This window comes from Marmota flaviventris, chromosome 2 (assembly GCF_047511675.1).
Source record: "Marmota flaviventris isolate mMarFla1 chromosome 2, mMarFla1.hap1, whole genome shotgun sequence".
In the NCBI taxonomy this organism is placed as follows: domain Eukaryota; kingdom Metazoa; phylum Chordata; class Mammalia; order Rodentia; family Sciuridae; genus Marmota; species Marmota flaviventris.
In genome coordinates this window covers 23,066,594-23,085,580 of record NC_092499.1, presented here as the reverse complement: position 1 = coordinate 23,085,580, position 18,987 = coordinate 23,066,594, and the positions used below count along the sequence as shown (strand labels likewise).

General features: G+C 32.4%; 1 protein-coding gene across 3 annotated transcripts in view; it reads right to left on the bottom strand.

The window, feature by feature from the left end:
• The window catches only part of Cep128 (centrosomal protein 128), a 393,967-nt gene that overhangs the window by 282,751 nt on the left and 92,229 nt on the right, over nucleotides 1-18,987 (bottom strand). For all 3 annotated transcript variants that reach the window (XM_027931718.2, XM_071607633.1, XM_071607634.1), the window contains exon 14: nucleotides 15,557-15,708. In XM_027931718.2, coding sequence (XP_027787519.2) covers nucleotides 15,557-15,708 — 152 coding nt within the window. The remainder of the gene's footprint in view (nucleotides 1-15,556; nucleotides 15,709-18,987) is intronic.

Here is an 18,987-nt window from a genome sequence, read left to right as displayed (position 1 = left end):
ATCTACATTTGGGTCTCCTTTTCTTCCATTTTCAGGCCACAGTAGATTGACAGGTCAGTGCACCCTGGCTCTCCACCCTTAAGGCCCCCACCTACATGGCAGGTTCTGGGCATCCCTGTGCTCAGTGGAGGTGCTCCAGCCCATCCAGGCTACTCCTCTGCCACTCCTGGACAAGGGCTTTGTTTCAATAGGTTAGGCACTGAGGAAAGAACTGCATGAGAAACAATGATTGCACAGGAGGGAAGGGACATCAATATTTATTAGCTAGTACAAGTAGGAGTTATGCTAGTAAATCCAGAAGAAAATATTTGGTAAGACCTCACAAAGGAAAAAAAGATCAAATAAGGGGAGAAGAGGTAAAGTAATATGTAAAGAGAAAAAATTTGGTCACTGATGGAAAGAAAATGAGCATTCAAGAACAAAAAAATCATGGGCAAGAGTCACAGAGTGGGCTACTAGTGACTGTTTATGAGGAGTAAGAGTTCAATAGGGCTAAAAAGAGATTGGAAATCAAGGTCAAAAATTGAGTTGAGGAGATGCTGAAATCCACTTTAAGCTTTCAAAGGTTTTTCAACATGATCAGATATGTGTACCTGAGGATGATTAATCACCAAAGGCATTATGCTAACACTAGGATATTAAAATATTATGGCAACATTAAAAATAATTGAAGATCATTATTTTAAAGCAGCTATGGACTTTTAGAGCCAATTCATTTCTTGTCTGAATTCAATATCAGCAATCAAATTCAACGGAGCTGGCTTATATAAAAATAAACATTGGCATTTGAGACTTAAGAGGAAAAAACCCACACACACTTGTCAGTTTTTCTGAGGAAAATACAGTATGCTTCCATTCAATCCAATAAACATTTACTTCACTCAGCAATATCCAAGCTGCTGAGATATAAAGAGGAATACGATGGGATGGTTCTACATTTCGCTGCTCTAGAGAACCATACAGCAGAATAGGGAAGACAGATACATAACAGTTATTTTTAATAAATATGATTCATATGTGCAATTCTTTCTTCTCCATTTCAATTCTTGCCTTTCTTTCCAATTTATACTGCTTAGTCTACACAGACATTTTTCTCTTCAAGGCCTTCACCTGATTAACCTGGTGTTTTATAACAATGAGGCTTTCTTCAACAGAAGAGTCCTGAGCTAACAGTAGGTGGTGGCTAAGGGAACAAAAGAAGTTAACAGTTGCTAATGAAAGTATTTAAGATAAAGAGAGGGGGGTGGGAGATAGGGAGAAAAATTAGTAGTTATCCCAGTCACTCCCAGAAGTGAAAGTTTCCCAGCATCACTAGGCCAAGGTTTTTCTTGGTATTGGGGGAAATGGTATTGGTGGAGGAAAGGGCTTCAGAGAATGAGGAAGAGGGAAAACATTAACAAGTAATTCTGACCAATAAGACGCTTCTCCCAAGTGTTCACAAATAAAGCCTATATTAAGGATTCAAAATAATCTGACTCTACAATGTTTATGGAAAAAAAAAGGATCCTAATGTTAGAGGGAAGTCACATAGAAATACAATCCTTTATAAAGTTGTTATTTACTAATGAAAGGTTGTGAAGAGAAAAAGCCATGTGTTAAATTTGTTCAATTTTCCCAGTTATTCATAAGATTCAAGTAAGTCCCTTATAAATTCCAGGGGGAGAAATTAACTATAAATTATTATTTTAATGTTTATGATAGTTAGTCTATCAATTATGGATACATCAAACACTTTATACAATAGCTATGGTTTTATATTTACACATATACATGTACACTTTTAACATACAAAATAAAAATGTATAACAAAACTATGTAGATATTAAATTATATTCATTTTATTGAACATAAAATATAATTGTTAAACATAATGATTAGAGTTGACTAAAAGGCTTTATATTTTTGTGACATTCATTTTAAGAATAAATATTTTGGTTACAAATGCTTGTGAGAACACAATTATTAATGACAAGATTCCTCAGACAAATACATCAAACAAAATAGAATAAGCTATTTCAAAATACAGCTTCTAGATACCCTATCCAATAAAAAGTACCAACAGTTCAAATACACCAAAATGATAGATTAAAACAAAAATGATATTTCAAGGAGAGACATATAAAAACTGGTTCTTTACAAAGGCAAAAGCAGAAACACTAAAGCTAAAGAGCATAGGGATAATCTATCCACAATGGGATGAAAATACCTTAGAAAGTACATAGATGGCTACTTGTGAATAGGTAAAAAATATTAAAATTTTATTCGTATTTTTGTATTTATTCAAATCAAAACTCTTCCATGGTGGAGGAAATTTAAAGAGTTTCCATGTAACCAGTTAATTGCATTTACAGGTAATTTAGTTTTATCTAAACTAAAATGGACAGAAAGCTATAAAAACATTACTGCAAAGAAACTACAGATGGCTACTATTGTATGCACATGCATTTATAAATATGGTATTAGAATTACTATTAATTCAACCAAAATTCTTGCTAATTTTGGTATCTGGCTCTGGGCCAGCAATTCCTAGAGACATTATTCTGTTTTGTAGTGAATCTCCTGCTCTGTGACCTTGCAACAGCAGCTTCCCAATCCCTCATAGAAGCTGGGCATTGCCAGGTCTGCCAATAACATTAGAAACACTTACCGCATAGAATACCTAGAGCAGTTCTTCCCACTAAACGTTATTAGTTTGATATTAAAAGCTTTTCTTTTATTGAATAAACAAAAGAATTAACAGATTTAATAGGATTTCACCTGAAATTCTCAGATTCTCAATTAAGACATGCTCCATTCACCTCTGTTGGGAAATCAGCTTGACATATTCTTCCATGTCTTGATGAACTCATTCATTTCAGCATAATTTAGGTGTTTCATGAACTGATACTGAGAGGACAACTAATCAATTTGCTAGAGTCAAGAGAACTAAGGCAAGTCTCTTTGAATAAAAGAGCTCAAATCAATCAAAGCAAGTCTAGCAGACATGAAATGTATCTACATGAAGCTAAATTAGGTCATCACTCACTGAACCCATAGTATATAAAACTTTCTATTCAAATACAAATTGACTGAAAATAGAATATATACTTAATATCTATGGGTCATTTTAAAAAAACTCAAGCAAAACAAATATTAACAATCTTTTAAAATTAATTGTCTTTTAAATGAGTTAGGGAGCAAACAAAAAAATCACAGGATAAATAAATAAATAAATAAAATTATGGGCCATTGTAGTAACCATATCACAAATATTTTTCTTTTAAAAATGTAACTTTTTATTTTCAATCATATTAATTTCAAGCACATATACTTGTTATCATTTTCTTTTTACCAAATGAAGCAGAAACACACAAAGGGCATTAACCCCAAATATTAGGTCCCTAAGTCCTACTAATGAAAAATAATTTTTTCTCCATGAATCCTATGAGAACATATCTGTTTCATATAACTACATGTACTTTTTAATAAAACATGATATTAAGCTTAAAGAAAGTACAGAAAAATAATGTTCAATTAATTAAATGCTTTCATCTCTTTGTAAAAAAGTAAAATATTAACTTCTGTTTCATTAGCCATAATGTTCACAATATGGACACCTTTAAATACATATTTGTTCAGATTATTTAACCTTGAAACACAATGAGAGTGCATAATTAACATCTAGGCCCCAGCAACACATGGGGGAAATCTGACCCTGACACATGTATCTGAAAGTACATTTGTAGTTTCTTAATTTTTCACACACTCTATTAGATTGATAATTTTAACTCTGTAACTAAAATGCTTTTGGAAAAGAAAATGAGTATTCAGAGAATAAAACTATTCTGCTTTAAGCAGATTTGTATTTTAGACTATTTATGATTGAAGTGGAACAAACTGATTATACATTTGCCATGAAATGCCAGAGGCCAAAGCAAGAATCAATGAAAGACAAGTACCTGAGTCTTAGCAATACTGATTCAGTAATAGAGATGACCATGATAAATTACATAGTCCATCTAAAAATATTATATTACTCCTACTTTGATGAAAAATATTGAGAAGGACAAACTAAATGTAACCTAACCTGTAATATTACTGCATTAAATCATTATAGAGCACCATGGCTTATCTGAAAAAGATCAAACACATTATCTTACATGATATAATAACATTGTATATTTGGAAGAAATCAAGAAATTTCTGTTTTTGAAATGGGGAGGAAACAGAAACTGGGGAAGGCTAAATGAGATAAAAGAGCTCTTCTTTGTGTTTTTAAAATACATATCATTTCAAACAAAATTAGCAATTACTGTTTTGACTCCAGTAGAACCTATAAAAAGAATGGCTCTTGGAAATCCTAAATAAAGTTAATCAACATTGTCCCCATACTGCATTCACCCAATATTCAAGCAATCAAAAGTTCGCCCAATATTCAAACAAAGTAAAATCGGTGTGCTTTCTATACCAGTGAGAAGTCTAGACATGACTCCTAATTTCGTATCATCCCAAAACACTGCCAACTGTTAAGTACTACCTATGTTTGAACTGAGTAAAATTAAAAATTTAAACACAATGATTTGATTTCACTTCAGAGTTCAAAGGTGCATACAGCTAAAGTACATCACTAGACAAAATTGGGTTTGTACATCATTGCTGAAACTGCTATTTCACACTAATAATCTAGAGCTTGAAATAAAGATATACAGTTAATTTACGAGTCTGATATCCTTTCATTTGATAAAACACAAATTTGATAATTTGTATCTCCATTATATCTGTAAGTAGAGTTACATTCTTGTTCCTAATGTTGACTGTAAATATTCTTTTTGGTTTTTAAAACATTTTTGTTAAAAATAAATTCCATTTGCCAGTACGTAAACTTTGTTTCCAACAAAAGACAACATACTGGTGGGGAACAATATAACTGAACATGACTCGTTGTTTTTATTTTTTTAAATCGAGTTCTAACAGTTTATTAGGTAAACAAGCCTGAACAGTTTGTTTTAATTGGTATCTTAGCTGAAATGTATACCTCACTTGGTTCTGCTAATAACTTATGAGCAAACTATGTTGTAATTTTTAAATGTCAATTAAGAATAAATTCCTTATTTATTACTTTCCCAGATACCTTTTCTTTCCTTTCATTATTGCAATGGACTAAAAGCCTTAGTATGCTGATGAATAAGAAGGGAATTCTTTTCTCACAGTCAACATTGCTCTGTTAAGTATGGTGTTAATACAAGCTTTTAGTAGTAGTACTCTTCAATATCAGGAAATTTACTTCTCATTCTTTTTACTGTATGCTTCCCTAATTAATGGATACTGACTTGCCACAAAGCTTTCTCGGTACTTATTGAGATAATACAATTCTTCTACTATATTAACTTACTAACATTGGGCCAAACAATCCTGGAATAATGTAAACACACACACACACACACACACACACACACACACACACAAAGATATATATGTGACTATATACCATGAATATTTCAGATATACTATGAATATTTTCTCCTACAGTTTGTCATTGTGTTTTGTTGTTTTCCATTTTACCAATGATACCTTGCAAAGAGCAGAAATTTTTAACTTTGTTGAATTGTAATTTATAACTATTTTGATTCACGATTCATTTTTTTGTCCTAGCTAAGAAATCTTTGCTTATCCTAATGTGAATTTTTTGTTTTCATTTATAATTAAATATTAAAACTTGTTTGATTTTCTCTCTTGTATGCGCTTGATAGTTATATATCCATTATACTTCTTTGTGGGACTATTATGTGCATCCCTGACTTATTAACATGGAAACTTTTACAACTTCCTATACCTTAAAACCAAGGAATCTAAAACACACTAACTCAAAATACACCTTCCTAAATGATGCAGTATTACTGATCTAATTTTAATTCTATACATAATTTAAATAGAGCAAAACATTATCATTAGAAATGAATATCAATATTCAGATAATCAATGTTTCCTAAATTTATACCCCATATATTGAACTTCCCTGCTTCATTTTCATACTCTTTGACAAAAATTCCTTTAATATTTTCTTTAATACAGTACTACTGAAATGAATTCATCAGGTTTTGTAGTCTAGAAATATCTTTATTTCACCTTGACTTTTTAAAAATATTTTCTCCAGGTATGGATCTAGGTTCGCAATTATTTTTCTTTGAGCATTTTGAAGATACCTAATTCTTCCATGTTCCATTTTATCTCTTATGTAATTTTGTTTTGTTTTTCAAAGTATAGCTGCATTTGAGATTTTTCACTTCTCTGCATAATAAAATAACCATTTAATTATCTGAAAATTGTCCTAAGGGCACAGAATAAACAGAAATATTTATTAAAGAAATTCTATTAAATCTTGGTGAGAATAATGAGAGTCTATGGCATGTGAGCCACAACAACCTATTTCCCATCCTTCCCCTTTACAGCTCCACTTATTTCATTCTAGGCATATATAACCAAGAAGACATAGATTTCACCTCAGCTCCTCTGTAGGGGATACAAATCCACCCCCAAAAGGGGCACAGTCCCAGATCTGTGATGCGAGGCTCTATTCCAGGTAGACACTACAAAAGGACTGGAATTTCCTTTCCCCAACCAGCCCCCCATTTGTAAGGCAGAAGACATGGCAGCAAAGAATCATAGACAAAAAAGTCCTTGCCTTAAGTCACTCATACAGTGAGAATGTTCTACAACAGAAGGGACAAGTGGAGATGATCAGCGGCTACCATCCCTACCCAGCACCCCACCCACTTGCAGAACAAGGCCATCATCCTGGAGAGAAACAGGCTGCAATTCCAACCAGTAGCACCAGTACAAAGTACAACAGTTCTGCTGAGAGGGAGACTACAAGAACAGAAAGATCAATAGCTCAGGTCTCAAGATATAGCTCAGTGGTAGAGCACTTGTCTTATATGTGCAAGGACATTGGTTTAATCCCCATGCTTCAAAAAAGAAAAATATTTCTGCCTAAGGAACTGACTGTAGTTGAAAGAGAATATTACAAAAAAAATACAACTACAGACACTGTCAAAAACAATTGAGATCTTGAGGGTAAGCATTTATGAGGCTAATAATTTCATAATAATAGTAACAATAAGTGAAATGTCATATCAGCTAGATGTCCAATCAGCAAAATCAAGGGAAAGAGCTTTCTTGGATGCTGAGAATGCCCTCACAGATCGGAAAAAACCTACAACTGCATAGAGGCACAAATAAAAGTAAGACTGCATAGCAATATATGCCCCAGGTATTATCAAAAGAAGAAAAAAAAAAGGAATGAGGTAACAATTAATGAAGGTCAAAAGTTGGGTGAGATATCACAGTCAGAACAGCCATAAGCTGAATGGGTACTTCAGGGAACTGGCAAGTCAAAAAGATTCCAGCTACAGCCTTATCATCCTAACTAGGCACAGAGACTGGGAGAAATGACATCACAGGTTGCATACTGCAGAGGAAACACATTTAAATGAACTACTGTATCGAATTCACTAAATAAATAAATAATTTGAAAGGTGGAGAGTGAATTAATCAGTATTAAAAGATTATCTAAAATGCAAAATTTCAACAAAAAGTACAAGACATTCAAAGAAATAATAAAGTGTGACATATAAAAGAAAAGGACAACAAAGATAGTCTTTGAGGAGGCACAGATGTTGAACTTAACATCCAAGTATTCAAAGTAGTTACTACAATTATGTTCAAAGAACTAAAGAAACACATTTTTGAAAAATAAAAGTAATGATGATGATGTCTCATCAAATAAGACATAGCAGGGGGAAAAATACTATTTTTAATAGAAGAATCCACAAACTTGAAGAAGGTTCAATGGAGAGTATGCCGTCTAAAGAGAAAGAAAAAAAAGAATAAATAAAAATTAACATAGCCTCAGAGAAGTATGGGATAACAACATCCAAGGAGAGAGAAGAGCAGAAAAATATTAGAAAAAGTAACAGCTTAAAATAATTTGCAAATTTTAAGTAAACCATTTGTCTATATATTCAAGAGGTTCAATGAACAAGCTAGATAAATAAAAAGATATCCACATCCAAACATGTCATAGTCAAAATGTTAAAAGACAACAAGAAAATATTGAAAGCAGCAAGAGAACATATTCACTCTATATATTTTCCACCATGCCAAAGCATCCTGGTTTTCTTAGCAATCAATACTTCCACACTAAATGTGAGTTCAATGATTAGTATTTCATTAAGAGCAAGAATTGTGTTGAGTTCTGTAACCCACTCTAAAGATAAAGATAACTAGAGCAAAGGCACAATAGGCCCTTAATTAAAATTTATTGAATGAGTAAATAAATTGTTTTCCTCACCACCAATTACGTGATAGAAAAAAAAACAGAACATAAAACATGAAACCAAACCACATATAACTCAAGCATACACACGGATAGAGGTCTTATAAAATTATTTAGAGTAACATAAAAAGAAATATGTCTACTCTTGTTTAACCCTACCTACCTATTAAATTCTTAATTTAAATCATTATATATTCTGGTTGTAGGATTTCTACCTAACTCTTTTCATAATTTCTTGTTTTCTATTAGAATTAAATACCATATGATCTAATTTCTTGATATATTAATAACCATTATTTTAAAATTGAGATGCTAATTCTTTTAAAATAATAATGCTAATATCTGAGGAGTCTATATGCCTATTCTATTTCCTGATTTTCCTTGTGTTCTTTGGTAGTATGGTTTTGTTTCCTGAGGTGCTTGCTAAGTCTTGATTGAATTCTAGGCACTGTATGACAAACTGTGGAAATAATACAAGGTTCTGGATGATGATATCTTCCTCCCCCGAAAGATTTACTTATGTTTTGATGAGCAGTTAGAACAGGGACAGATAGTATCAAAGCAGGTTCAAAGCTATGCTACAAAGCTAGTCTCTGTGCTAAATGTATTTTCAGTTCACACAGAGTCCTTCAGTTTAGTCCTCTGGGTAGCCCAGCTTAAAACTTTACAATGTTTACTAGGGTTCTTCCTCTTCTGTGACTCTATAAGAAAGTCATAAGCTCTCTACACTTTATGAATCAGAACATATTTCACAGGAAAAGAACTGCCAAAAGCCAGAAACAACACTCTGCACTTGTTTTTTCAACAAAACATTTGAACCATCCTGTCCTTGCTGCCTCGATAGATCTAAAATGCCTTTAAACATTTTTTTAATGTCTTATCCTCAATTAAAAATTATTGAATTTATCCATATTTTCTAATTTTTCTCAGAACAAGATTTATTCTGCACAAAGTTAGCCTAAAATTAAATGCAGAAACTATGCTGGTCTCTAACCCAGATTGACAAAACTTTGCCTAATCTAACATCTTCTCATTATAGGTTCTCCAAAAATAAGATATGGTCTATATGATACAAGCACATTCTTCACCAAGTGAAGTACTGGAAAATCGATAAATTTAATGCATTTGGAAAGAATCCTTCTAACACTGACCTTTGTGTGAGCTGTGTGTCATCAAAAAAAAAAATGTTTTCTTGGTGCATTTGAATAATTTAGCTTTATTTTTTAAGGAGACAACTTGTACTATTTGAACATTTTGAAGAACATAATGAGTTTACTGACTATTGTTATTGTTTAAGTCTGAGTACAATCTCATTTCTTTTTATACCCTTGTAGAAAGCTGCCTGAAAACAAACATCCAAAAAACAATTTAATTTGATACTTAAAATGATATACTATCAAATTAAAATCACTCTAAAGATAAGGTAACTATAAAGACTACAGGAATAATGTATGAACAATTAAAATTTGCATGTTATAAAAATCTACTAACCACCTTTTAATGGTATTTGTAGTAGTCAAGAAATGAATCAATTACATAGGTACTGCTAGAACATTATCTCATTCGTTGCATATCACCCAATTTCCATAGCCAGTCCTTCAATAAGTATTTCTAAAGCTATATCTTATCTTTAAACATTAAATCAATCTCTAGCCAATATAAAGTTATCAACATTTCATATTTTTTTGAGGAACCTAAGTTGTTTCTGTTGCTCTTTCACAAGCACAAATATCTCACAAATACATAAAAGATAAGAATCATAGGCACAACTAATTTATATGTAAAAAAATAAGGAATTATCATTATTTCAGAAAATAAAGAAATTTTTATTTCTAATTTGTCTTTATTGGCCACAAATGATAAATTTTTAAAAAGATTAATGATACCTTAAAGAAAAACAATATATAATTAAGATCAATTAATTCATACTAGTTACCACATAATTTATTAAGTGCTATTGCAAAGACAAAAAATTGTATGTTCGTGGTTTAATGTAAAAAAAAATCTCTAGGTTCATTAAAAAAATTAATATATTCAGTTAACTTCTACTCTCTTACCTCATGGAAATATTCACACAACTAATAGACTTACAAAATATAGAAAAACTATCTTTGAGACTACTACTAAAACTCCAATTTTTTTCATTTAGATGAAGGATGTGGGAATTAAACTGTATCTTTCTGGGAGTGTATAAGTTTTATTAATTGGGTGGTTTCAACTTCTAGGCCATCTCTGCCAAAAGTCATCGTTTTTAAAAACTTAAAAATATAGAACACTTACAGACTTAGCATAAGTAAAATTCTCTCTAATGTCAGTCTAACTTTTTGGTTAATAACAAAGACTTCATCTCCACTATGGTCAATAAATTTAGCCTCTGTGGACAAAGTCTTGCTGCCAATATCTGTTTTCTTTATAATCTATCCTGAATATTAAAAGTTGTTAATATTCAGGTACCTTATTTTACAACATGCACTTGGATAAAGAAGAAATTATTAAGGTTTTAAAATGAAGTAGAACAGGAAATTACAACAAGAGTAACCAAGGTCTCCAAAACCTTAAGTCTCAAAGAATCTTGCCACTAAAAGCAGCATTTGAGCAGGCATTATTACACACACACACACACACACACACACACACAGGTCAGACTTATGGAGGTAATGCAAGAATCAAAAAATTTTATACCATTTGTATTTTCTAAGAGTTATTCCCATTGTTTTCCTCAGTATATAACAAAGGCTTAAAATATATACCCTGGTACACAAAAACTAAAGCAATTAGTGAGACTGACTTCAGATCACCTTAAAGATTGACAACTCTTCCAGAAATGAAGATGTTAAAAGTATAAGAGAAGAAACAACCTTCTTTTTATCTGTACTGTGTAAAGAAAAGGCATTGATTATCATTTCTTTTTTCTACTATCCTCTCTTTTTAAAATTAATTTCTAGCATTACAGTTCCAGGTTTCTGCTCATAAATAATCATGTCAGTTGTCACTCAATTATCACTTTCAACATTTAATCTAAATTATGTTCAGCATCTTGGTTTTTTTTTTCTTTCTTTGAAGTTCTTAGTTAAATTTAAAAGTCAAATTTTTTTCAAGCGTTAAGTTGATAGAAGATGGAGGCAGAGATTAAATCAGGGGGAATCATTGATCAAGGATACTTGGAATTCTTTTGAATACAAATAGCCTATCAAGGTTAATGAGGTTCAACTTGAGTTTAGAAGAAGGAAAAAAATGCACTTAGTATTTTCTACACATATACAGATTTAAGGTCTTAGATACAATTTGAAAGGTAAATTATGCAAACACAAATGTAGTTTCCTTCCATTTGGATTTTCTAAGAGCTATTCCCATTGTTTTTCCTCAGTATAAAACAAAAGTCTTAAAATATATATTCTGGATCAAGAAAATCTAAAGCAATTAGTGAGACTGACTACAGGTCACCTTAAAGATTGACAACTGCTCCAGAAATAAATGTGTTTTTAAGAAATGACTGAATAACAAATGTTAGCTTTGAAAAAATAACTCTTAAATGTGTCTATAATATCTCAGTTAACAAACAGTAATTGGGCACATAATATGGGTTAAGACATTGTGTTGAAACCCAGAGTGACATAGACATTACACTTCATTCTTAACTCATACCCATTCATGAGCTAAAAAGGGAGTGAACCCTTTAATTGATAAGTGGCTTCCAGAATGTCACAAGTTTGAATTATAACATGATACAAACTGAAATGACCTAGAACAAAATCTGTATACAGTAACATATTAAAAAAGAAAAAAAAGACAACAAACCTAAAGAAACCAAATAGTAAATGTAAGGTTAAATATCAGAGTGTTTAGAAAGGAAGTATAGACTTTAAGAAAGAAAAGAGGAATACAGACAGAAAATCTAGCAGAAGTAAATAGGATCCCTGGTTATAAGAAGTCTATTAAAGGGAGGTAAAGAGCAGGTGGGAAGCCTTACTACAACCATGATCAAACAGCACTTCAATAAAATTATTGTCAGATTCTATGTTCACCTACAAATTTTTTGGTTTCAAATTCCAAAACCCACATTTAAAAAATTGGAAAATTGGTGGCCTGCATGATAGAATGGTGTTTTTAAAAACCTATATGGGGCTCCCCCAGGGTAAATCCATGGACTGGCACTCATGCATACTGCTCTCTTGATGTGAGCCAGTCACCTGGGTCTTATAAACCCCATGGCACAGAAAACTCATAGATTAGGCAGAACCATGAAACATGATATCTCCACCAAAGGAAAAACATTAAAGGTATTCTGCCTTGGTGATAAGGCAACTGGTTTTCTCCCATACCTCCTTCACTATTTTAACCTAGATTGAAATTCTAAAGAAACATACCCAAATTACTTTTAAAAATGAGAGAATGATGCCATGAAAATATTGACAATGTGGACAAAAGAATCTGTAGAAGGAGGGGGTCACCACTTACAGTTGCTATGATCCCAGAAGGCTCCAGTGGGGGAAAAGGTCAGAATTTCCACAAAAAAATCAGGTATTACAGAAACAGTGAATGACTGAACAAAGCAAAGAAGATGGAAATGAGTAGGAAAGATTAAGAGAAAATAAATTATTGGACAAGATTATAGAAGAGTTGTCAGAACATCCAAAGAAAGGAAGACACTTACGATTGAACAAATCATAAGAGCAGTTATTATACAAATATTCTTGGGCCTGACAAATACTTTTTGTGTATCTTTCCCAAATATATTTAGTTTCTAAAAAGCAACTAAAGAAAACTAATTTTTATATTTTATACAATATCTAAACCAATATATAACAATAGCCCCCTACACATTTTTTTTAATAACAGCGGGCTAGGGGTGTAGTTCAGTCATAAAACACTCGCTTAGAATGCACATGGCCCTGGGTCTGATCCCCAGTACCAAACACACACACACACACACACACACACACAGAACCTAAATGGCATTCAATTAAATTTGAAGATATTCTCAACTGTTGGAGGTTACAACTGAGTGACCTCTGACCTATATCTTTCAGAAAGTTGGCACCAGACATCATGTTGAGAATAAAATACTCAAAGGGCTTTTATGAAGTATAGAAAATAAACAAGGCATAATCATAAGTATCACCAAATCTAAAACAACTAATATAAATTTATTTAATTATGTTACTCTTAAGAGTAATAAAATCTAAACAGTAAAACTGGATATTTCCTCCAGGAGTGAACACTGTCTTTTTGTGCTATCATTTTTCCAATGGCAACTGGGGGGAAAAAAATTTCTTTCATTTCCCAAAAGGAATTTGACCTTAGAAGCAAGGCAAACTCAAAGAACTTTCAGCATCAATTTTAAAATGTCAACATCAAGAAAGGAAATCAGCTAAGTTTTCATTCACTACTATGGTGCCAGTGCCTAGGACAATACCTGATATGTCACAGCCAATAACATTGGATATATAAGTAAAAACCTCTTATAAACTGCTTTTCAAATCCAAACCCTATAATCCAATCCAAACTAATGCAAGAGAACACGAACTCTTTCCCAAATCTGTGTGAAAATGACTATTAAGAACAAAGGAAATCTAGGATTCTTGAATGAGATCATTAGTAGGCATATATATATGCCTACTATATATATATATATATGCCTACTAAAATATATATATAATATATGCCTACTAATGATCTCACTCAAAATATATATATATATATATGTATATATATATATATGTGTGTGTGTGTGTGTGTGTGTGTGTGTATATATATATATATATATATATATATATATTCCCCCCCCCTTTGGTACTGGGGATTGAACCAGGGGCACTTAACCACTGAGCCAGCCCTTTTTACATTTTTATTTTAAGACAGCTTCTCAATAAGTTGCTTAGGTTCTTGCTAAGTTGCTGAGGCTGGCTTTGAACTCACAATCTTTCTGCCTCAGCCTCCCATGCCACTAGGTTTTCAGGTATGCTCCACGGTGCCTGGCTAAATAATTTTTAATATCCATGCATTTCAGTTCTTTTATTCCAATTTATACCATGAGAAGAAACCATGAGAAAAAAGGGAATAAAAAGGAAGGACCAACATGGGTTTAACAACAGTTACCAAAGGAACTCTTCTGCCTTTGATATTTATTAGCATCGTTTTTTAAAAAATACTTTACTTCAGCAAAATAATCATACTTTAGTACTTTCATCAGCAGGCTTAGTGGCCACAATAATACTTATGAAGCAAACTTCATACAGTTACCACTGCTCTAAACTATTTCTGATAATTATTTATCAAACATGTGGAGGGCTGTGTAAAGAGTATGTCAATATTTCATTATCTTTACAATCTGAATCTTGAACCAAATATAAAAGACATTTTTCTATGGATATGCTGACAAGATGAAAGAGAAACAGACTAGAGTAACATTACATATTTCCTTTGGGTTATATAAAGTTAAATACTTTCAACACTAGTTTTCTACCTTTCATTATAATTTTGAAAGTACTTCACATGAATCAACTATTACATATAGAATATAATTGCACTAATAAAAACAAATATAGAGGAGGACTGATATATATTTGTTTCCAAATGTGTCATCCACATTGATCTAATTTATGTACTTATAATTGGAATTAATCCATTTCCTATATAAAGTCCTTTCCTTTGATTTTTAATATATTCTGATAACTACCTCATCTATGCTAGATAAAAGGGAAGAAACATAGCTGCCTAGCTACAGTTAATTCATGGCTCCCGCATCATACACGATTACTACTATATATATTACTGTAATACATGGAGGCAACAAAACTTCATCTCATGCAGAACAACTAGAGATTTGAACATCTTTATGGCTTCAAAAAAGAATATCAGTAATTCTTTTTTGCTATGTCTTCTGCCAATTTCAGCGCTAAAATAAATAATAATTCTCTGTTGTCTCAGAAGAAAAAAGTCCCTTCCTTCTGTAGAAAGGGGTTGACTGTTAATAAAACAAAATATTTTGAAGTTTAATAGTAAAAATTTCACCAGGAAATAATGAAGGAAAAAAAATTACAGCTCCTAATTTTGGAGTATCAAATGAAAGAAAATGAATCGATAGGAATTTCTATACACAAGTTAATTCATCAGCAGCATAATTTTACATTATCTATCCCCAAATAAGACTTCACAAAATAATGTCTTTATATGAAAAATTTGTTAAGCAATTCTACTAAAAACTTTCAAAATTTTTCAACTTAAAATTTGCAAAGTCACCTCTATTTGTGCTGCCAAACTTGCTTTCTCCTTCTCTTTTCGCTCCATGCATCGCTTCACGTCCTCTAACTCAGATGCCACTGCATTGAAGTTCAGCTGCATTCTCAAATCTGACATCTGCTTCTCCAAATCATGTTTTTCTGGCTCTACTCCTTAAGAAAAAAAAAAAAAAAACATAAATTTCAGTGGTTGTTCTATATTCACAGAAGAATGTACTCTCAATGTTACCAAACCCTGGTGTGTTACTATTAAAACACTTACTCAACAGACCTTTCAGCCTTCATCAATCTATTGTTTCAAGTTTCAAAAGGTTTCAAAGATAAACATTGCAGTCCCACCAGCAGCATATGAGTGTACCTTTTCCCCACATCCTCACCAACACTTATTGTTGTTTGTCTTCATAATAGCTGCCACTCTGACTGGAGTGAGATGATATCTTAGAGTGGTTTTGATGTGTATTTCTCTAATTACTAGTGATGATAAACATTTTTTCATATATTTGTTGACTGATTGTATATAATCTTCTGAGAAGTGTCTGTTCAGGTCCTTGGCCCATTTACTGATTGGGTTATTTGTTTTCTTAGTGCTCTGTTTTTTGAGTTCTTTATATACCCTAGAGTTTTAGTGGTTTATCTTATGTGTGAGAGGTAAAGATTTGCTCCCAAGATGTAGGCTCTGAAAGCAGTATGGAGATTTCTTGGAAAATTGGGAATAAAATCACCATCTCACCCAGCTATCCCTCTCCTCCGTCTATACCAAAAGGAGTTAAAAACAGCATACTATAGGGACACATCCACATCAATGTTTATAGCAGCACAATTCGCAATAGCTAAATAGCTAGATGCCCTTAGGTAGATGAATGGATAGGGAGACTTCAGTATATATACACACAATGGAATATTACTCTGCATTAAAGAAGAATAAAATCATGACATTTGCAGGTAAATGGATGAAGTTGAAGAATAATGCTAAGTGAAGTAAGCCAATCCCCAAAAACCAAAGGCCAAATGTCTTCTTTGATATGAGGATGCTGACTTATAATGGCAATGGATGGGGAGCATGGGAGGAAAAGACGAACTCTGGATAGGACAGCAGGGTTGGAGGGGAAGGGAGGGGGCATGAGGATAGAAATGATGGTGGAATGTGATGGACATCATTATGCAAAGTACATGTATGAAGACATGAATTGGTGTGAATATACTTTGTATACAACCAGAGTTATGAAAAATTGTGCTCTATGCATTCCGCTGTCATATATAAACAAAAAAAGTGAACAGAGATTTAAAAAAAGATATAAACATTGCTACATCAACCAATATTTTACTTTAGTACTAAATTTAAAGTGTTATCTGATGTATAGCATGATTTTTTCAGAAAACCCTAAACATTTTTTTCTTTAATTTTCTCCAAATCTCCACATTATCTTCAAATTTTTAAACAAAAATACTAAAAGAATTTTCAGCCAAGCTACTATATCTAACTGAAGTTACTGAAGCTTATACAACAAAATGCTTTTCCTGCAACATAAACAGCAGATGATACTGCTAAATCCCTGCCAGTGTAGGACTATCCATTTACTAATTCTTACTAGTTCTAGAGACTATGACCTGAAATTATAACATCAAACACTGCAAACTAACTTAGCATTTAATTCAACATGAAATACTTGTCTATGATACACAGGTTCCTATAATATCTTGTTCTTCTTCTGACACAAAAATGAGTACATAACAAGCTCATCCTCAATGAGCTTGCATTCCAAGAATAGGACATAAATTATCACTGTACTCTAAAATGCCAGCTATTGGAATATATACTATCAATTCAAAACTACCATTTTCCTAGTATTTTCTTCCGGAAAATAAAGGAATAAAGGGAGAAAACATTACCAATCAAATTTGTACATCATTCATAAAATACATCCCAGCTTCAGAAGTTCAAAACTATATACATGAAGGAATGGAAGACAGGCAGGCTTTTCAATAGCATGAGAACAAACCCATGAGAATTACTGACAAGACAGTGCAAAGGAGAACAATACAAAATTCCACCAAGCAATAGAAATGGAGTTGGGGTGTTATTTCAGGAAAAGGGAACAGCATAAAGTGCATGGATTCAAAAGTAGATTTAATATTCACTTAATAGTTTGATATGGTTACCACATATGAGAGTAGGAAAAGGAAGAGGCAGATGGGAGATTATGCATTGCTTAGAAACTTAGAATTTATCCTAAAGGTAGGATTATCAAACATTATTCTAAAGTTGATAAAAGTCTCCTGAAAAGGATAAGATAATAAGTATTTTAACCATAAGCTCTATGTAACAACTCCTCAATTCTGTCATTGTATTGCAAAAGTAGCCAAGATAGTGTGTAAATGAATGGGAGTACCTCTGTTCCAATAAAGTTTATTTATAAAAGCAGGTAGCAGTCTGAATTTGGCCATGGTCCCTACTGCACCTACTCTTACTAGGTCTCCAACCTAAAATTGTATAGATACACTTGTTTACCTGTAAAATGCAACTGCTGATTTTATGTATTCACTCATTTTATTAATACACTTTACATATGTACATGCATATGTCTCATGTATATATTGATACATAACATTAAAATGGATGTACACTAATAAACATTATATAAAAATGTGTAGGCACAAGTATACATACATATGCAAAGATCCATATGTACACCTTATGAAAGGTACATAATTGGTATAGGGTCATATTATATATGCTTCATAATATATACACATAAAGATGTTAGTATGAATAAATACATACATATACATATTAATGAAAGATTTGGCAAAATTAAAAATTTAAAACATAGAGAATGAAATATAAGTACTATTGCAAAAATTTTCCTTTCACATTCAGAGGACTGTCTCATCTTTGCATTCTGGAGAAAACCAACCTGAGCTAGAGTAGGATAGCAGCTAAAATCTCAAGTTTTGGGGAAGAAAAGATTTGGGTCTGTGTAACATTTGGATGCCCTCTCCAAAACAAACTCATTTTGATTTGCCATCCTAATAGTATTAAGATGTAGGACCTTTAAGACGTGATTAGGTCATGATGGCTTCAATCTCATGGATGGGTTAATGCCATTATTGTAGGAGCAGGTTCATTATCATGAAAGTGGCTTTGTTACATGAACTATCCCATCAGCTTTTTCACACTTTGATTCTCTCACAAACACAATTGTGTTTCCCTCTCTTACATGTTGTCTTGTTCCTGCCTTCTTTGCTCTTTGGAGAAAATAAACAGAAAAAATAATATAACGGAAACATTTCTTGAACTTGATTGAGACCACTAGAAACCAAGCAAAGTCGATTTCAGAAGCAAAGGCAGAGCCAATTTTACAGCAAACAAAGGAACAAACAGAAGCCACAATGTGACAGTATGATTTCTTCCATAGAATGGTCTTTAAACAA